This window comes from Miniopterus natalensis, chromosome 8 (assembly GCF_054644295.1).
Source record: "Miniopterus natalensis isolate mMinNat1 chromosome 8, mMinNat1.hap1, whole genome shotgun sequence".
NCBI classification, from domain to species: Eukaryota; Metazoa; Chordata; class Mammalia; order Chiroptera; family Miniopteridae; genus Miniopterus; species Miniopterus natalensis.
In genome coordinates, this window is record NC_142088.1 from 67694404 (window position 1) to 67715000 (window position 20597).

The 20597-nt window shown below is 43.7% G+C and overlaps 1 protein-coding gene and 1 long non-coding RNA gene across 3 annotated transcripts in view; one reads left to right on the forward strand and one right to left on the reverse strand.

Annotated features, from left to right (window-relative positions):
* LOC107531146 (uncharacterized) overlaps positions 1–20597 on the reverse strand; it is a 172890-nt gene that overhangs the window by 47846 nt on the left and 104447 nt on the right. The gene's annotated exons all lie outside the window — the stretch shown is intronic.
* On the forward strand, positions 4766–8535 carry CXCR4 (C-X-C motif chemokine receptor 4). The gene is made up of 2 exons (XM_016205135.2): positions 4766–4871; positions 6957–8535. Exons 1-2 carry the CDS (start codon positions 4857–4859, stop codon positions 8001–8003), a joined length of 1062 nt encoding a protein of 353 aa, XP_016060621.2. The 5' UTR covers positions 4766–4856; the 3' UTR covers positions 8004–8535.

Genomic DNA, 20597 nt, shown 5'->3' on the forward strand with positions numbered 1-20597 from the left:
TGCTAATATAAAACTCTTGGTAGAATGGTGTCAACAAAATCTCAAAGCCCATGGGTGATCAGACCACAGCATTTCTGGGAGCAATCTGACTCTGCCATGGGATGTATAGTTCTCTTTACAAAGCAGACTATCCACAGAGCTCTAGGCACTTCCTCCTGTTATATAGCTGCTTGAGGTCACTGCCAATAAATTACTAGTTTAAGGAAAACAATGACAAGCCTTTTCCATGGAGAACACAGTTTGCTCACTCAATTATTTCCTAAAGTCATGCCCTCTTTCCCAGCTTGACACCATAATTTCTGAAGCAACAACACTGAGTCTGTTTGTTGTTGTTCATCAGATCTGCAAAGCGACACCACACCTACACATGAGCACAGCAAATTTTGGGAGTTGTGCATCCTCTTGGCAGTGGAATTAATCAAGTAATGATAAATGCATTGTTAATTAAGTGGCTGCTTTGTTAAAACGACATACCAGGTGACTCTAAATTGGCTATATGTGTTTACCAGTCTAGCTTTTCTCTCTATAGGAAATTTTGTTGACTGCTACACTGATCACTAATAATCTCATTTAAGTTCAAGATATGGCTAATTTAGGATAAATTCAAGAGATGATGATTTGGGTACACAGAAAAACAGTAATGATTTTCCAAAATAGATATATAGCTGCAAAATGGAAGGCTTAGGCTTATTTTCCAGTCATTTTCATTTGTTGATGTTGGAGATAGGAGTTGAGGAAGGAGGAGTGGGCTGGGTACCACAGATGGGGCACCATTTCTCCCACCTAACACCAGCTTGGGATTAGTTGACATTCAATAGCATTGTCTCTTTGAGATTTTTGACCCTTTGCTAAAATTACATGACCCTTGGGAAATAGCCTCTTATTTTTATCACTTGGTAATACATTAAGTTTGTGCCTTTGAGTGTCCCCTATTGCCATTAAGGAAAGTTTTTCCCCCCATTTCAGAAAAAAAACTAGATATTTTTCTTTTAGGAGACAGAGGAGTGGGAAGAGAGATTTGGTACATTCAGAAGGCCTTTAATGCCACTACCTCCTGCCATCTACCATTGGGAGGAAGTCTGTCCCTTTTTCTCAACTGGCTTCAAGCTTATTTAGGGACAGAGTACAGCTTTCTCTCATACACAAACACATACACACATGCACACATGTTCACACACAAATCAACCAGCTGCACAGTGAGCAACAGGAGGTGGCAGATTGCTTGCCACTGTGTCACTGAATTTGGAAGCATCCCCTCCACACTATGGCCAAGGCTAGTTATTCCCTGGGCTAATGCCAGCATGAGAACCTGGGGACCCTGCCAAAGCCTTGACAGCCCCTAAACCTAGCTCTGTTGCCAAAGCCACACAGGAAAGTCATTAATTCCTTAAACAAAGGTTCAGTAGAGGATTAGAGAGCCTATTATTTGTTCATCAGTGGGCTAGCTGCATATTGGATATCTGAGCATCCACTTTAAGAAATCTATATTTGAGGAAGAGGAGGAAAGACATACACTTATTTTTTATATGTTTTTATTGATTTTTAGAGAGAGGAAGTGAGAGGGAGGGGGAGAGAGAGAAACATCTATGTGAGAGATAGACATCGACTGGCTGCCTCCTGCACGCCCCCTACTGGGGATCTAGCCCACAACATGGGCTTGAGCCCAGACCACGAATGGAACCGTGCTACACTCATTTTTTAAAAAATTAATAACATCACCAGAGGTGCCACTCACAGCAGCATGTAAGAAAATGCCAAATGACCTTTCAGAAGAGGGGCTTTAATCACAGCGGTTAGACAAAGAAGACAGATCCTCACTGTGTGACCAGCCACGTTCCTCACCCTCTCTGGACCTCAGTTTCCTTACCCATGGAGTAGAGGTGGTAGAGGTGGTACAGGTTTTGCAGAGTTGTTAAGGGTGACATCGGCTACACATTACACTCAATAAATGCTTGAGTTTTGCTTTGTTTTGTTTTTAAGAATATCACAGAGTATTTGAGAAAGAAGGTTAGGTAGGATTGGCCCAGAGGAAAATAAAGGAAGACTATTCCTTATAAAGAGGAAGAGAACTACTATGGAAAATGTCATCATTATCTAGTGAATACTTTAGAAAGTAGAAAGTTATGCAAAGGGAGGCATTCTATTTTCATTTTAACTTATTTATTGACATTTTCTGAACATGAAAATGTTTCATGTCTACTATAGAAAATTTGGAAAGCACAGAAAAATGCAAGGAAGAAAGTAAACACCAAATATAATTCTGAACCAAACGAAAACTTCTATAAACATTTTGGTGTTCTTTCCAATCTTTTCCTCGCACACATTTTAACATAATAGATCACACTATATACACAGAAAGAATCTGGATTCTGCTTTTTGCACCTGTTTCATAAGCACTTCCCCATGTCATTAAAAATTCTTTACAAATATCATTTGCAGTGGTGACATGGAATTCCACATAGGTGTACCAAAATTTTCTCAGCTATTCCACTGATGGGACATTTAGGGCTGTTTGGACATTTCACTATTATAAATAATGCTTCCATGAATACTTTTGTGGCATAAATTCAATTTCCTCAGGATAAATTTCTATAGGTGGAAATACTGTTCTAAGTTTTCTGCTGAATACAAAGTACTTTCCAGGGAGAATGTCAAACCCACATTCCCACTAGCGGGGGGGGGGGGGGGGGGGGGGGGGGGGGGGGGGGCAGCTGGTCTTATCAAATCTCTTTCAAATTTTTTTTACCTAATTTGATAGTCACCAAATAGCATCTCATTGTTCTTTTAATTATCTGCTTCCTTTTAAAGGAAGCTAAAGGTCCCTGGCCGGTGTGACTCAGTTGGTTGGGTGCCCTCCCCAGCCCGAAAATGTTGCCGGTTGGATTGGGGGTCAGGGTGCACACAGGAGCGCACGGGGGCGCACAGCAGCCTGCGGGAGGCAGCCAATGGATGTTTTGCTCTCACATATGAAAAAATAAAATTAAATTAAAAGATCTAAAGGAATCTTCTGATAAAGGAAGGAGCTTTATTTTGTCTACAATCAAATGTTTATTGTGCAGCTCGTTTTACTCTGGATTCATCCGCTCCCCCCTCTCCGGTGCGCTTGGAAGATTCAGTCTTTGAGGTTTCAGCCACAGCGAAGAGAAGCGGTTGGGGTACGAGGCAGTCAACATGCTGGGTCAAAACTTGGATTCTGCCACCACAAGCTTCATGAAAAGCAAGTCACGGAACCTGCCTGAAATTCTGGCCCTTCAACAGATATGACGCCTGTCCTACCTAGTTTATGAAAATGTTAAAATCCTAACGTTTTATTAGTGATTTAATACAAGTAAAAGTGCTTTTTAAGGTTTTAAAAAATTCTACATAATGTAATACTATGATTGATCTTTAGGTCATTATTGTGTCCTAAATTGGCAGTTTCTGAGAGTCCCACCTCCTGAGCCCAGTTATCAGCTTTCAGTAAAGGAGGGCCTTCAGCCACAACAAACACTTTTAAAGAGGGGGCCCAGACAAAGAGGAAGATTATGGTCTGCAGAGAAAAGGTTCCCGGTCTCCGGACCACCTCTGGAACGCCTCCACACGGAAAGTTTTATCTGGAAGAAAACGGGGGGGGGGGGGGGGGGCGGGGGCGCGTTTAGGGTCCAACCTGGGCCAGTCCCCTTCTCAGGACCGTCCCGTGGTGAGGGGTCTAGGGTCCGAATCGCAGCGCAATCGCCGCTCGCTGGGTACCGCTTATCCCGCGGTCCCGCCGTCACTCCTGAGGTCACAGCTCCGGCGGTCGCGCTCTCTCGGCCCCGCCCCACCCGGGCTCGGCGCGCGCGCGAGCGTGGCGCGGCTGGGAAGCTCTGTCTAGGTCCCACTGTAAACCCCAGCCCGTCTCGGACTGCTCTGAACGCCCATCCCCAACCCCCACTCCACCCTGCCCAGCTCCTCGACCTGATTTCCACGCTTGTCCTCCGCACGGAGTCGTGGGAGAAGCTGGATGCCGAGTCTGCGGACCTGGGTTGCAGCCTGGCCGGGAATCCCGGTCCAGCTCCGGCGGCTCGCCGCTCAGAGCCCGCTTCCTGTTTCCTCCGCACGGGGGCCTTGTGATCTGTTGCAAAAAGTACTATTTCTCTTTCAAAAGTATATACGTATCAGTCTCCCTCCAAAATTATGCCAAATCATCCTTCCTACTGACAGTGTTTCCTGACTGTCCACACCTGACCCTGGTGCTGCTGCTGTGAGCGTGGATGTGTAGTTATACACAGTTGTACTCTGAAAAAGGGGCCTGTGCTCATGTTATTTTCCGAATGGGCTGCATCTGCTGTAAGAGTTGGGAATGGAGTCAGATGCTGGACCCACTACCAGCATTGCCGTCTGCTGGTTGGGTGACTGTGGCAAGTCACTTCTCCTCTGGGTCTCAGCGTCTCCATTTGTAACATTCCGGGTCTGGAATTTCATCCACGGGACAGACTTGACGGGGGCCCGCGCTTCCCATCTCTCTCCGGGCGCGTCCTGCCTTCCCAAGGTGGAGAATGCCTCCGGGATGCCCTCCCGAACTGGAGACTCACGAGGTGACAGTGCGCAAACAGCAGCAGATCAGGGGCTTCCAACGCTTACCCCCACGAGGCCTCCCGAATTTGTACCCCTCCCTTGCCCCCACCCGGGCTTAGCTACCCCTCTTCCCCCACCCCTACCCCTCCCGCCTAGTCTCCGGCCCCGCCCGCCCGCCCACTAACGAAGCGCATGCGCCTCCCGCCAAGCTTGTGTTTATAAAGTCCAGCCTCGACCAGCAACTTCAGTCTGTTGGCTGCGGCGGCAGATCGCTAGGTGGTCTCAAGAACTTGGGTTGTCCTGTAGAGCAAGCGGTTACCATGGACGGGTTCCACGTAAGTCCAATTTCAGCCTGCTTTTTCTTAAATGTACGAACGTATGAACTTAGAGCGCAACCGCCCTCGGAGCGGGCAGAAGCATCCAGGACTTTGGAGGTGCGGGTGTCCTGGGGAAGGGGCATGGAAAGGAGTTTTGTGCGCGTGGCTCCATGGGGATAAGGGATAGGACTGCAATGTTTTTCTGTGTTAGCGCAGGCGAAAAGGTTGGAACGACTGTTTTGGTGGCTGCATGTGTCTCCCCTTGAGCCCTGCGGCGCGCGCTGGGCTTGCACGCTGTTTGCAAACATGACATTCAGCGCACAAGTGCAGAGAAGGCGTGCGCAGCACGGTCCCAGACTCGGCGGGTCTCTTCCTCGGGGGAGCGGGGTTTCTTTGGTGCGAATTACCTGAGATCTGAATTTAGAGGTGGAGGGCAGCGCCGCGGAGCTGAGTTCCCAGAGGGAGACCGCGCCTCCGGTTAACTTCGGGCAAAGGCGCCTGAGAACCACTTTTAACGTTGGGTCGTGTACACTAAACTGCGCGGCCCGCGGAGCTGTGCCAGGACCCAGGCAGAGTGAGTGCAGGGAGAGAAAGGCGGGCGGGCCCCCGTGCCGCTCGCCTCGGGGGTCTGAGTGTTGGCCGCAGGCGAAGGGGGCCGGGAGCAGTCCGCGCGCCTTGGGATTGAGGGAGAGACGTCGAGAGCGTCCGAAGCCCCGCGAGCGGGCCCTGGGCTTCGGGAGTGTGGGATAGTGCAGAGGTCGAAGGAGTATATACGTATCGACAGTCTCTGCGCAACAGCACCCCATCCGGAGGTGTGCGCGACCGCGACCGGAGGGTGGAGCGAGGGTCTGGAAAGGCACCTGGGCTGCGGGCAGCCTTGGCGCAGACGGGCAGGTGCAAGTGGGAAGACCGTTTGGCTCTCACTGAGCCCAGTTGCGCCGTTTAACCGTCGGTGGTTTCCTGGAGGCTTTTGAAAAACCCCTTACTAAGGGAGGCTTTTCGTTTCCCCCAGCGGCGCGCAATTCAAAGGCGCCTGCGGCGGAGCCGCCCAACACACCAACCCCCCCCCCCCCCCCCCCGCCCGGGCGGACCCAGCCTGGCGCGCGGCTGGTGGAGCCCCCGGAGCCGCTGCCCGCAGGCGGCGAGCGAGGGGTGGTGGGCAGCCGCGGGGCAGTCGGAGCTGGGCCACCCGGCCCCCGGCGCGCGCTGCGCCTCAAGGGGTCCAGCTGCGGACCTCCGACCCCATTAACTGGATCAGGCAGTGGTGGGGTGGAAAGTGACCCGGGAGAGTGAGGAAATGAAACTCGGGGCTAGAACCTCGGGTGCAGTCCCCGTGACCTTCCCCTCCCAGGAAAATGCTGCGCTCCGGAGCCCCCCAAACACGCCACGTGATTAGTGAGGGTATGGCTAAAAGGGCGTGCCCCTAAGAGCTTCAGCTGGGGAGACGAGACGGGGTGTACTCATTTCTGACACCCCACCCTTTGCTTTAAGGTTGCATTCTCCTTCCCTAGTACATGTCGCTTGAAGGACACAACGGTTTGTGTTTAGACACGCGACAAACGTGGGGAAAACAAAGTTTTGTGCTTTCGAATCAAAGAGCCTTTGGGGTCTCCTACCAGCACCCACCACGCTCTTTCCTCCCCCCTTCCCTGTCCTGGGGAATCTTCCCGCAGAAAGTTAACCTTAGCTCCTCAGAACCCACCCAGCCGGAGCGGTCTGTTTTGTTTTGGTTTTTCCCTCCCAAGGTTTTTTCTAACCTTCAGTGGGCGGAGCAAGAGAGTTCGCAAAGCTGCGGCTTTGAAATCTTCTGAATCTGAATCTCCGCGCCCTTTTGTTCTAGACCAAGAATTTTGTAATTGGCTCTTCTAAGGAGGACTATAAAGAAATGACTGGGAAGGTTGGGAGGAGGGCTGTAGGGCTCTAGAATAATTCTCTTGTGCTTCAGATTGCCCGGTACTTTAGTAGGAGCAGAATGTCCTGAAGAAGACTGGGCTGAGTTGGGTCTTACAATTGCTTTCTTAAAATACCAGAAATATTTTTTTGAACTTGGGGAATGCCTGCTGAACTTGAAAGTGAATGTCTATTCCCTTTCCTCTTTTGCAGATATACCCGTTAGATAACTACACAGAGGATGACATGGGCTCAGGAGACTATGACTCCATAAAGGAACCCTGCTACCGAGAAGAAAACACCCATTTCAATCGCATCTTTCTGCCCACGATCTACTCCATCATCTTCTTGACTGGCATAGTGGGCAATGGATTGGTCATCCTGGTCATGGGCTACCAGAAGAAACTGAGAAGCATGACAGACAAGTACAGACTGCACCTGTCCGTGGCAGACCTCCTCTTTGTCCTCACACTGCCCTTCTGGGCAGTTGACGCCGTGGCAAGCTGGTACTTTGGGAAGTTCCTGTGCAAGGCTTTCCATGTCATCTACACAGTCAACCTCTACAGCAGCGTCCTCATCCTGGCCTTCATCAGTCTGGACCGGTACCTGGCCATCGTCCACGCCACCAACAGTCAGAAGCCAAGGAAGCTGTTGGCTGAAAAGGTGGTATATGCCGGCGTCTGGTTACCTGCTCTCCTGTTAGCCATTCCCGACTTCATCTTTGCCAACGTTAAGGCTGGGGAAGACAGGAATTTTTGTGACCGCTTCTACCCCAGTGACTTGTGGATGGTGGTGTTCCAGTTCCAGCATATCATGGTTGGCCTCATCCTGCCAGGGATCGTCATCCTGTCCTGCTACTGCATTATCATCTCCAAGCTGTCCCACTCCAAGGGCTACCAGAAGCGCAAGGCCCTCAAGACCACAGTTATCCTCATCTTGACATTCTTTGCCTGCTGGCTACCCTACTACATTGGGCTCAGCATCGACTCCTTCATCCTCTTAGAGATCATCAAGCAAGGGTGTGAGTTTGAGAGCACCGTGCACAAGTGGATTTCCATCACCGAGGCCCTAGCCTTTTTCCACTGTTGCCTGAATCCCATCCTCTATGCCTTCCTCGGAGCCAAATTTAAAACCTCTGCCCAGCATGCACTCACCTCTGTGAGCAGAGGGTCTAGCCTCAAGATCCTCTCCAAGGGAAAGCGGGGTGGACATTCTTCTGTTTCAACTGAGTCCGAGTCTTCAAGTTTTCACTCCAGCTAACACTGATATAAAAGACTTGTACATGAAAGGACTTTTTTTTAAGTTACACATTTTTTTTTCAGATATAAAAGACTGACCAGTACTGTACAGTTTTTATTGACTGTTGGATTTTTTTTTTCCTGTGTTTAGTTTTTGTGAGGTTTAATTGACTTATTTATATAAATATTTTTTTGTTTCATGTTGATGAGTGTCTAGGCAGGACCTGTGGCCAAGATCTTAGTTGCTATATGTCTGATTGTAGGACGGTAGAAAAAGGAACTGAACATTCCAGGATGTGCAGTGAGTCACTTAAGCTAGAAATGATCCTCAGCTGTTTGTGTATAAATAATCTCTCCATTCCAGTGGAACATTTTCTTACCCTGTTCTGAAATTGTTTGGTTACACTATGTGATTTTTGCTGTAGAAGATGGCACTTAGATCCAAAACCTGAAGTAGAAATGCTGGTTTTTCATTTTTCAGGAGTGGGTTGATTTCAGCACATACAATGTACAGTCTTGTATTAAGTTGTTAATAAAAGTACATGAAAAACTTACTTAGTGTCATGTTCTGATTTCTGTTGACATTCCTTTAACTGGCAGAAGTCAAAAATAACAATAAGAGATACCTTTATGTGATGCCAGGTCCTCTCCTAGGTATATTAGTTATAATCCTGGTCACAGCTCTTACCATAGCCTCTGGTTCTATTATATTATTACTTGCATTTATAGAGCAGGAAACCAAAGCACAGAGAGCCGAAGTGACTTAGCCAAAGGCATTTGGTAAGTAGCACAGCCAATTTCAAACCAGGTAAGAGAGCATCAAAATCAGAAGCTTTAACCCCTTTTAATGCATAGAATTTTAGCAATGTCCAGCCAGTACCTATTCCTACGAAAGATAATCTTTCTGGAGGATATATAAGTGGAAAGAAGAAAAGGTTTGTATGCAAACACCATGTTAGATTTTACTACTACTGTTCCTTGTGGAGTCCAGGTCTGTGCCAGGCGAGGCATGGTATACTTACTGTATACTCTCCTCACCCAAGCCTCTCAATGTAAATAGCATCACTCCCTTTTCAGACAAGGAAACCTGAGGTTCAGAGACTGTCCATAACTTGCACTTTTCAAGGGGACATACCAAGAGCTAATTTCATGTATCATCCCAGCCCTTGCTCTTAACCATCACCCACTCTTGCTGCCCAGAACACCTGGTCATAAGTCAACTGAACTGTTATTGAAAATGAAGCCAAAAGTGAATGTTTTCTTCTTAAAATTAACCAAGCAAAAAATACCGCTCTTACAATATCTTCTATGCAAACAACACAATCTATTGTAACACCTAGCACCTCAAGGGTTCAACCAAGCAGATAAAAGTTAAACATGCTTTCAGAGCTCAGAAAAAAAGTTGAAGCAAGCTCCCCATTGCTCATGTTTTGCACAAGATTTTGGAGTCTTATGTAACATCACCCATAGCTATTTACACTATCATTGTGCAAGGCCCAAGCTGTTGAGCAAATTCCAGCCCCAGTCCCCACTTAAAGAGAATTTCTAAACTATAGTAGCCTATAGTGAGTATACCTATCTCACTTGGAATACAAACAGGGCACCTCAGGCATGCACTCACAGATAGTAACCAGGATATAATTAAGGCAATATTTGGTCTACTTTTTGTAATTGTTTCTGGCACAGAAAATCCATTTTGGAGGAAAAATTGCAATGTCTTATCTTTCAGAGGCAAATCACATTTGTCGAAGGCACATTATAGATCCTGTGAAGGGAAATAACTTAATTACTTAAAGTAGAATCCAATTTGGCTGTACATTTTTGCTGCAGTCTATGGATCTGGGATAGTTCAGAGTGGTATTCCTAGTCCACTTGAGAATGTAATTAGATTTTAGATAGGAAATTATCTTGAGGTTTCTTGGTTTTCCCTGGGAAGCCTAATTGGATCACCCTTCATTTAAGCGTAGTTTTTCATGCACTCTTTCAAAGGCTTAGGCTTAAAGCCATGACCATTATAAAAGCCTTCACTTGAACTTTCTCTATAAATATTTATTCTTGAGGAAACAATAGGAGAAATCCTTGGAAGGAATTTTTTCTTTCACATCTTGGCTTGAAACCTCCTCAAGCCGGATTCCTCTGCTTTGCCCTGGAGTTACAACAAAAGGAACCAAGCCGAAACAAAATTCCCAGTGTCACCAGTCTTAATGGATATTTCACTCTCCCTTGGAACAAAGGTGGGCTATCTTTTTCAAAAGGAGAAAAAGCCTTGGTTCTCTCTCTGCCCTGAAAACACCTCCCTCCCGCCAATCATTCTCTGCCCCGACCCTGCCATGTTCCAAGCAGCTCCAAAGCGGTCCCTGTGTCGTGGTTTGTCCTGCAGGGCTGGGAAACCCAGTCTGCTGGCCAGCCCTTGCATGAAGTAGCTGATTGTTCCCATTCCTCTTCCCTTATGAATGGGACCCTTGAAGGTCAGTAGTGTACATCCAGTTGTATAATGGAAGCTAAAATATTTAAATTGTATGCATGCTGCCAACAGTGGCATAAATGTGGCATTTGAGTTAAAACATTAACCCTGTAACTGGAGAGGAAAGTAAATGTTTTTATCTTGCAAAGCCTTTGTTTTCCTAAAATTCCAGTTGGCAATTCACATCCCCCTGCTGTGAGATTCAGCCTCCTTTTGTGGTTATGCCTATATTAAAATAATAATTCTTGGGTGTTCCTTTTAAGAGGATAACCTACAGGCTTTCTTTTAATAATTCAACTAAGGGTGAGTTTCTCTTAGCTTATTGTCAGATAGTAAATAAGGCTCCACAGACAGAACTGAGTTGTCATTTTTCCCATGTATTACTCAGGAGGGGCAGGGACCACTGGAGACAAAATTCACATTACCTTAAAAAATAATCTAAGCATTCCCCAACATTTGGGAATGTGGCATTGCAGCCTGCCATCGCAGGGATTTGCCTAGCCTGCTTTAAGGAGGCTTCCATTTGGCTGCCAGTCATCCTGGAGAGATCCATAAGTTAGCCAGAGGAATGAGCTTCCCATGAGCACAACCAAAGAAGGATGGTGAAGCCTCAAGGGCCTATAAAGTAGTTGAAACGAAATCCTTTCAAAGCAGTGCTTCTCAACTGGGGGATAGCTTTGCTCCCCGGGGACCACTTGGAAGCATCTGGAAACATTCTAGGTTATTACTGGGGAAGGGAGAGACGGGGGTAGGTGAGGTGCTACTGGCATCTAGTGAGTAGGGGTCAGGGAGGCTGCAAAAAAATCCTACACAATATACAGGACAGGGCTCCACAATTATCCAGCCCAACGCGTCAATAGTGTTCATGGCTGAGATCGCATTTTCAAGGTAAAGGCCATGGAGTGATGATAATTATCAAGGTAAGGTAATAAGATACACCCAACCAGTATAATTCCATGGAATTATTATTGGACGGAGTTCCAGTCTCCCGTGAGCCCCCTTTACTCCTCCGCATTCAGTGCATTCTCACTCCCGCCGGCTGGGCGCGCAGGTCCCTTCCACCCCTATGTCAGCGTCACTTCGTCACAATGAACATGGCTTTCCGTTTGTTTCCTTCTCTCCTGCCACGCAAAGGAGACATCCACGAAGGGAGATAAACGGCTGAGGGTGACTGCTGAGGGTTCTCTAGTTCCCACCCCAAATCTGTCTCTCCAAAGCCCACGATGTTCACTCATTTAAAGCTCACCACAGCCTGTGACTCGATTTGGAACACTTCCCATTTTTCTCCTTTTATTTGAAAAATAAACAAGGAGTGAGGAGGTACCGACCCGTTGTTCCATTGTCTGCAACTGACTTGGATTAATTTAAATCAACCCTATTAAGTTCAGCAATTAAAATGCTCTAAAATCTTTTGAAAATCCTCCTTTCAACGGAAATGCAAACTGCTTACAGCCTGAGTTAATAGATCCACAACGTTAAGAAGCTACATAAGGGGAAAGACTTTCAAAATCAAACAAATAAACGTGCTCAACCAGACCAGACCAGGTGCTAGGTGTTTATCTGGCAGAGCAGGTCCACGATTAAAGTGATTTACATATTACAGTTCAATTAACTAGAACCCAACTCATCAACACTCTTAATTAAAGGGAATTACTTCCTCATATTTGACTTAGAAGAAAAGTAATATTTTTTGAGAGCCCACTAAATCCCAGGCACATTCAAATATACGATCCTCACAGGAGCCTCCATCAGTCAATTTCACTATCTCCATTTTCAGACCAGGACACAGTCAAAAAAGTTGAACTACAAATAAAGGGGGTATATAATTTCCATTATGCATGCTGTAAAGGGCATTAAAACAGAACCACCAAGTTCTGAGGCATGTCCTCAAGTTCTTAATACACAGGGGTGGGGGGAAAGTAGGTTAATAATACAGTAATAATAATAATTAATAATACAATAAATAATAATACAAGAATAAACTGTGTTTCATGTACTCACAACTGTAAACCCACTTTTGCCCACTGCTGTATTCAATTCAAACTTTGCTGTCTTTTCTAGGCAGGGTCCTATATGATAACAAAAACCGTTACCTTGAGGGCTTCCTACATGCCAAGGCACTTTATTTAATCTTCGCAAGAGCTCTATAGAGTAGGTATTATTTGTCTGCTTTACAGATGGAGAAACTGAGGCAAAATTTATCCAATGTTACATATTTAATGAGTGGTAAAGCCTGAATTTGAGTCTGACACCAGAGTTTGCCTTTGTAAGCACTACAGTAACTTTATTCTTTCCTATGATGCCAGCCACAATAATAGCCATGGGGTCAGAAAGATCCTCCATGCTCCTCAAGGTTCAGTACTAGGTAGTCGCCTGACTGTACTTTTTAAAGTGACAAAGCAGACACTGACATTTCAAAGAGATCTTCAATATTAGTCATTAAAATGAAATGTGTTTAGTGTCTGGCACAACTAGGAGCTCGATAAGTGTCAAGCACGCAACCCCATAGATTCCCATTCCTGAGAACACACCGTGCTCTAAGCATTCTGATTAACGTTTGCTTGTGACTTGACTTTCTTCCTTCATTCTTTCAGACATTCTTTTCTTGAACCATTTCTTGAACACCCTAGGACAGGCAGGTATGGACACTGTTCACAGTATAGGGGAAGATGTAGTCCTTTGGTGTTCTAGGAAATGCTGGGAAGTTAGCTAAAGGACTCTCAGACTTTCCAACTTCCTTATATTTAAAAAATTAAAGTTTCCAGCAGCCTACCCAAATTTTCCTGTTATTTAATACCCTTCAGTCTTGCTTCCACTGATTCCCCATTTAGGGGAGAGCAGATCCCCACCTTACAGGGTGGGTAAGAGGCTCCCAAGCCTGGTCTCCCTATTTCACCAGCTCAAGGGAAGCTGTCTGCTTATGAGGATAAGAGTAGAAATTCTGCCAAACCACTGGATATGGGAAAGAGCCCTAAAGGCAGTTTCTTGGCCTTTTGTCCATAGGAGAAAATTTGTTAGGCCCCTGGGATTGAAGGAGGAAATCAAGACAATCTTTGGGGCTCCTTCCTCTGGCAAGCCTGCTCAGCCTCTATCCGGCCAAAGTGAGCTTTTCCATCCTCAACTCTTAGCAACAGAGTCTGCAGCATGTACACCGGCACAGATGAAAGTCTTTGGAAAAGTTACAAGCAGCTCTTGTGTGTCATTGTCGTTATTCTTTTTTCATTTTAAAATAAATTTTATTCCCCAACTAGTTTAACGTCTTAAATACAGAGACCTTTGCTGTCTAACATAGTTAACTAGTAGATTTGGTTTGATTTGATGAAAAAGTAATCAGATTCCATAGGATGGTACCAATGTTGGCTAAAATCATATAAGGTTAGCCCAGTTGGTCAGAACCTAATGTTTTTAAAGCCAGGATCAAGGGGGAGTTCCACTGGGACCGTGTTTAAAATAATGTCCTGTATGGATATAAGCTCTAAGAATGCAAGGGCAATGTCTACCTTATGAATAGCTGTATTTCCAGTGTCTAAAACAGGCGGCCAAAGCTTTTTCTGTAAAGAACCAGGTAGTGAATGTTTTAGGCTCAGTGGGTCATACAGTTTCTCTCACAACTGCTCAACTCTGCTGTTGTAGCTGGAAAGCACCCAGAGACAATACATAAATGAATGAGCACGGCTGTGCTCTAATAAAACTTTATTTGTAGACACTGAAACTTGAATCTCATATAATTTTCATGTATCACAAAATATTATTTTTCTTTTCATATTTACAACCATTACATAAAAATGTTAAGATCGTTCTTTGCTCCCGTGCCATGAAACACAGGTGGCCAGTCAAATCTGACTTGCAGGCTGCAGTTTGCTGACCCCTGAAATTCAATAAACATGGGAATAAGTGAAACTCTAAGTATAGGAGAGTTTACTCTTTAAGCTTAAGGCATCAAGAACCCCAGTGAACCAGTGACCTTCACTTATTTGCAGAAACATGACACCTGCCCCTTATAAAGCACTTTACCATTCACAAAATGAGGCAAGACCTTAATGTGGGTCTGCGTGTTGGTCTGGGCCACACTGGTTGGCAAGATTCCGCTGCTTTACTGGGTCTATTATTTTGGGAAGAATGGTCTGGGATAAGAGAGTTGCCTTTTTATCTACCATTGTGCCCTGTTGTTCTCATCTTCCGGAGTGTGGGTGACGGTGGCATCCCTGCAGCTAGAAATGCGACAGCTCTCTCATAGAAGTTGCTGAGGCGCAAGGACTAATCTTCCTCAGGCGTGAGCAACGACCAGCTTTGTTCCTCCAAAGTGATTATCACCAGTCACAACTTTTGGCAGCGACTCCCCAGACAGTCAGTAAATAGGACAAAAGAAAAAGCCATAATCCAAGGCGATGAATGGTGTTTTACAGCCACAAGCTGAGCCACAAAAGCCCAAGAAAAATCAATGGTGCAGAAGTGGTTTTTGGACCTCACCCCAGCTTTGGGAGGAATGAGAATTCGGCCCTTCCCTTTCAGACTTCAGGTGCCTCATGGGAAAGTCAGAATTAATCTCCAAGGAGCTGCCACTGTTATGTCTCTTACCAAAAATGCCCCCGAGTGAACTTCACCGCCTTATAGGGCCTTCTTCCCAAGGCTTCTAGCCCAACTTCTGTCTTTGATGAGAAGACGCGAGAGGAAGCTGAAGAAAATGTCAGGTGCTGTCTGTTTTGGTTTTGTTTTTGTTTGTTTGTCTTTTTGTTTTATCTTCACCCAAGGATATTTTTGCCAGTGCTTTTCAGAGAGAGTGGAAGGGGGAGAGAAAGAGAGAGAGAGAGAGAGAGAGAAACAAGTGAGTTTTCTGTTGTTTCTGTATCACAGTACAAAAATGACTACTCGGTCACCGTGGTCCAGAGTAAAGGGAGACAAATTAAAGGGGCTAAAGGAGCCCTGAAAACAGTTGCTGGTTGAGCCAGATCCTAACAGTATGGAGCAGAAAAGAAGAGAGACGTGGGAGAAATAATAAATAAAATGGGAAAGAACACCAAGTGCCAATACATAAAAGAGGAAACAAAACTGATAAACAAAAATATGAGGAAATGTTCAGCCTCACTGGCAACCAAATAATCACAAATCAAAACAACAACACTCTGCTTCTCACTTATCAAACTAGCAAGCATTTTCCAAGTACCAATGTCCCGAGTGCGAGGAGGCAGCGAGCCGGGCACGGCTGAGCACGGCCGCAGGAGAAAGATGCGCAGACCCTCCAAAGCCCCTGCCAGATGCCCGGGAAGCTCTGACACTCATTCCTTTGCACACAGAGAGACCACTGCTGGACATTTAACCTCAGGAAACAATCGTAAATGTTAAAAATGTTTTGTGCACGAAGTTTTGCATTTAGAATAACAAAAGAGAGGAAGTTGCCTAAATATCAGGCAGCAAAATGGATTAAGGAAACTACGGTGAATCAACAGAGTGGAATGGCATCTAGCTCCTTAAATGATGCCAACAAAGGCCACTGGAAAATGTTTATGATGTGTGAAATGAAACAAGCGGGTTACAGAATTGTGCATGCTATCTGATTACAAATATTTTTTAAAGTAGATGTACATAGAAAAGATGAATTGAAATGTTTTCAGCAGTAGTTAAGTCATAGGCTTTTTTTAAAGCTTTTATTTCTTTTGATTTCTCTGAATTTTCCAAATATACTATAATGAAAAATGGAAAGATAATTGGCTTATTTTAAAAGATGCAGAGCAGAGAGAAAAAGGTATATAAGCTCCTTCTAGGCTATAAACCCTCCAAGATAGGAACTGAGTCTTTTCCTTCCCTTTTTGTTTTAAAATCAGCCCAGAGCCCAAGTGGGTGCTAAATAAATGATTGCTGAACTGAGCTAGGCATTTGTAGCGTTAAATTAATTAAACCAGGAGGCCATTAGACAGAGGTGGCTCTAATGCCCTGGCAGTTAACATAAGCAAACCAAAATCTAAGCCTGTAAATGCTTCAAGGCTATCAAATCAAAATGCTAAGGACAACTAATCACAAGTAGCCAACTAGGCTTGATGGTATAGGCGATCAAATAATTTCCTTTCTCTGCTTCTGTACCCTTTCTATGTAAGCCCTTCCCCTGGCTCCAGTCAAGGAGTGTTCCTAACCACTTCCGCTTTGGTGCTGCCTGATTCTAATTGATTTTTGCTCAAATAAACTCTTAAATTTTTTAATATGCCTGTTTGTCTTTTAACAGTTCAATATTTTTAAAAATCAGACATATATAGGTTGTCCCAAAAGAATGTATATAGATACTTTAAATAATTATAAAGGCAGTGTTTATTAAAATACATTTCATTTTCAAAATTGACTACCAGCTGTTAAAGTATATATACATTTTGGGGGGACATCCTGTATATAACCCTCAAGGTATTTAGAATCTAGTAGTAGAATTTACTAGTCACAGAAATCTTAACATTATATTCCAGGTAGAGCCTTTGATACAGTCCAGTGTTTCAGAACTGCAGGTCATAATCTCAAGGAGGTGTTCTAGAGAATTCTACAGGTACAGGAGAATGGATTTCAGGGCTGTGTGCCTGACTGAGCTTATGGTGAATGAAGTGTTTCAAATTAACACATAGTCATGGCACCGACCTTCCGAGGCTGGCCCAGTAGGGCACTAGGAGAGGTGATAGGGATCTGGGGTCCCTGAAAAGACTTCTCCCAGACAGGTCAAATCTTTCAAAATCCACAGGAAAGTAAACATACTATAAAACTCTAAAGGAAATCTCTGGAAGGGTTAGGCATTCATATATGACGGCAATCGTGTGAGGGCTGAAGTAGGAACAATGTATAAGTGGTCAACCCTAAATACTCCATTTTTGTATTGTATTAGAAAGGAAATGTCATGTTGGGGAAGAACTTCCTTCATTCTAATAAGTCCCCAAAATATAGCAGCACACAACAATGGTGGTATAGCATGTCATATAATGTGGGTTTCTGAGTTAGGAAATGCCAACAGAGAAAGACCAGTGTGGAGAGAGTACCACAAGTCCATTACTTTTATTACTTGAGATAGGCTCAAGAATCAGACAACAGGAACTAGATAGAAAAAAATTAACATTTCTCCTGTGGTTAAAATGAAATTAATATTTTAACAAGTAATAATTTAATAATTGTATTATTCTTCTGGGAAACAAATGGTCCTACTATGAACATAAATTCTCTTCAAAAATGTTTTAATGATAAATATATTGTTTGATTTTATTTTAGTATTTAAATCCACATGATAAGGAAATCTCTGTTGGTAGTTTCAAGCATGTGGTCACTTATGAATTGTAACTTGTTTCTTTTTTATGATGCATGATTTACTTGGTCGAGCACTACAGGTCCAGGAATAACCAAGGAATTTTGGTCTTATACTTCATTGTCTGTTTTTAGATATGCTTATATTACTCTTTGGCTATAAATTAGACATTTGAGGAAGATCATTAATTCTTTGCCTTATTCCATATAATTTTTTACTTTTCATATTGTTTTATTTCTATTTCCATTAGCATCCATCACAAGTTAAAACACTATAATCCAAAGAGTTGCTTATTGTCACAGTTTTATGGCCCTGTGTTATGGGCTAACTTGAGCCCCCCCAAAATTCATAAGTTGAAACTCTAACTCTCAGTACCTCAGAATATAACTGTATTTGGAGATGGGGTCATTTAAGAGGTGGTCCCTAATTCAATAAAACTGGTATCCTCATAAGAAGAGAAAATTAGGACACAGACATGCACAGAGGGAAGACCACATGAAAACACAGGGAGAGCCCGGCCGGGCGTGGCTCAGCGGTTGAGCGTCGACCTGGGATCCAGGAGATCGGGGTTCGATTCCCGGTCAGGGCACATGCCTGGTTGCGGGCTGGATCAATGACTCTCGCATCATTGATGTCTCTAGCTCTCTCTCTCCTTCTCCTTTCCTCTCTCTGAAATCAATAAAGATATATTTTAAAGAAAGAAAGAGAGAGAGAGAGAGAGAGAGAGAGAGAGAGAGAGAGAGAAAAGGAAGGAAGGAAGGAAGGAAGGAAGGAAGGAAGGAAGGAAGGAAGGAAGGAAGGAAGGAAGGAAGGAAGGAAGGAAGGAAGGAAGGAAGGAAGGAAGAAAGAAAGAAAGAAAGAAAGAAAGAAAGAAAGAAAGAAAGAAAGAAAACACAGGGAGAAGACAGACATTTACAAGCCAAGAAGAGAGAGCTCAGAAAAAATCAAAACTACTGACACCATGATCTCAGACTTCCAGCCTCCAGAACTGTGAGAAAAGAAATTTCTGTTGTTTAAGCCCTAGTCTGTGGTACTTTAGTATGGCAGCCTTACCAAAATAATACAGCCTCTATCTAAAATTCTATTGTAGCTTATCTTATCTTGCCTCTTCCATTTAATAGTAACAGAAAAAAGTGGTTCTCAAAATATATGCAGTGTCCCCCAAAAATGTATACACACACTTTGAATAATTATAAAGGCAGTGTTTATTAAAATATATTTCATTTTCAAAATTGAGCTATTAGCTATTAAAATATGTATACATTTTTAGGGGGAACACCCTGTATATTCAATCATTCAACAAATATTCATTGATCACCTATTGTGTGTAAGTGCTGGGATATGACAGTAACAAACAAAACCTCAGATTTTAAGGAGCTTATAAACTAATAAAGGATTTCTTCTGGAATTTTTCACATCAGAAATAAATTACAAATTTCTCTACTAAAAAATCTTCAGAGAGAATGAGCTAGAGAAGGAAAATTGAAACAACAAAATAAATATAATCCTAATAATTTAATTTTATATCATTATATTACTAGAAGCCCTGTGCATTGGTTGGGTGTTGAGAGAGTGAGGAGTGCTAGAGGTCTATCTGAGGGTATAGCTCATGGAAGATCAAAGGGAAATGATGGGAATGGGAAGAGAAAGGCTTCACACTGTGATCTTAGGAAAGAAGCAGGCTTGAGAACAGAGAGCCTCAGACCACAGTGTAGGTCCAACAAAGTCTTGGCCAACCCAGCTGAAGTTCCCGAGGAAAAGCTAACTGCTAGAGAAGTCCCACATTGGGCAGAAATGGCCAGGCCCTGGTACCCTGGCTCCATCATTGGTGGAGGGCTGCCTGGGAAGAGCCAGCATAGTGGCCTCTGCTAGAAAGCTGGGGGAGGACCTGAAGGCGCTGACACAAGGAGACTGACAGCTAATTTGGTACAAGGCAAGTTCTTTGTTAAAGAAAGTTCTGAGCAGCACCTCCATGACTGTTGCAACCCTCAAAAAGTAACTAGGAAACTGGTTCTCTAGAGAGGTTTTTTAAAGTCAGTACAAGCTATTTCTTTACTTTTAAAACATAGGAATGTCTCACAGCAAGTGCTTTTATAGCCAAAATTGAGGTCTTTAAGGAAATGCATTTTTAACACCTGATATAACTTTAACTTGCTGAGTATTTATCCAGTGGAAAGAAGATTTAAAGGTAGGGTTTTTTTTTAAAGTAAAATAGTTAACGTTTATTTAATGAACGAGGTGACTATCATGACACATGTGGCAAATGGAAGTGAGGAAAATTTTTTTCTTTTTTTTAAATTTTATTTTTCAATTACAATTTACATTCACTATCATTTTGTATTAGTTTCAGGTGTACAGCATAGTAGTCAGACAGTCATACACTTCACAAGGTGTTCCCCAATATTTCAAGTACCCACCTGGCACCATACATAGTTATTACAATATTATTGACTATATTCCCTATGCTGTGACTATTTCATAACTACCAATCTGTACTTTTCAATCCCTTCACCTTTTTTACCCAGTCCCTCAAAACCCTCCCCTCTGTCTATCCTCTTTAACTATGTCTATTTCAATTTTGTGTCTTTATTTTGTTCTTTAGATTTCACAAATAAGTAAAATCATATGGTATTTGTCTTTCTCTGACTGACTTATTTCATTTATCATAATACCCTCTAGGTCCATCCATGCTGTTGCAAATGGTAAGATTTCATTTTTTTTTTTTTATGACTAAGTAATATTCCATTGTATATATTACCACAGCTTTTTTTATCCATTTATCTATTGGTGGGCACTTGGGTTGATTCCATAAGATTTAAATTTTAAAGTTTAATTAAAATGTAATATGCCCTTGTAGGCAAAAGAAGTCTTTGCATAAATTAATT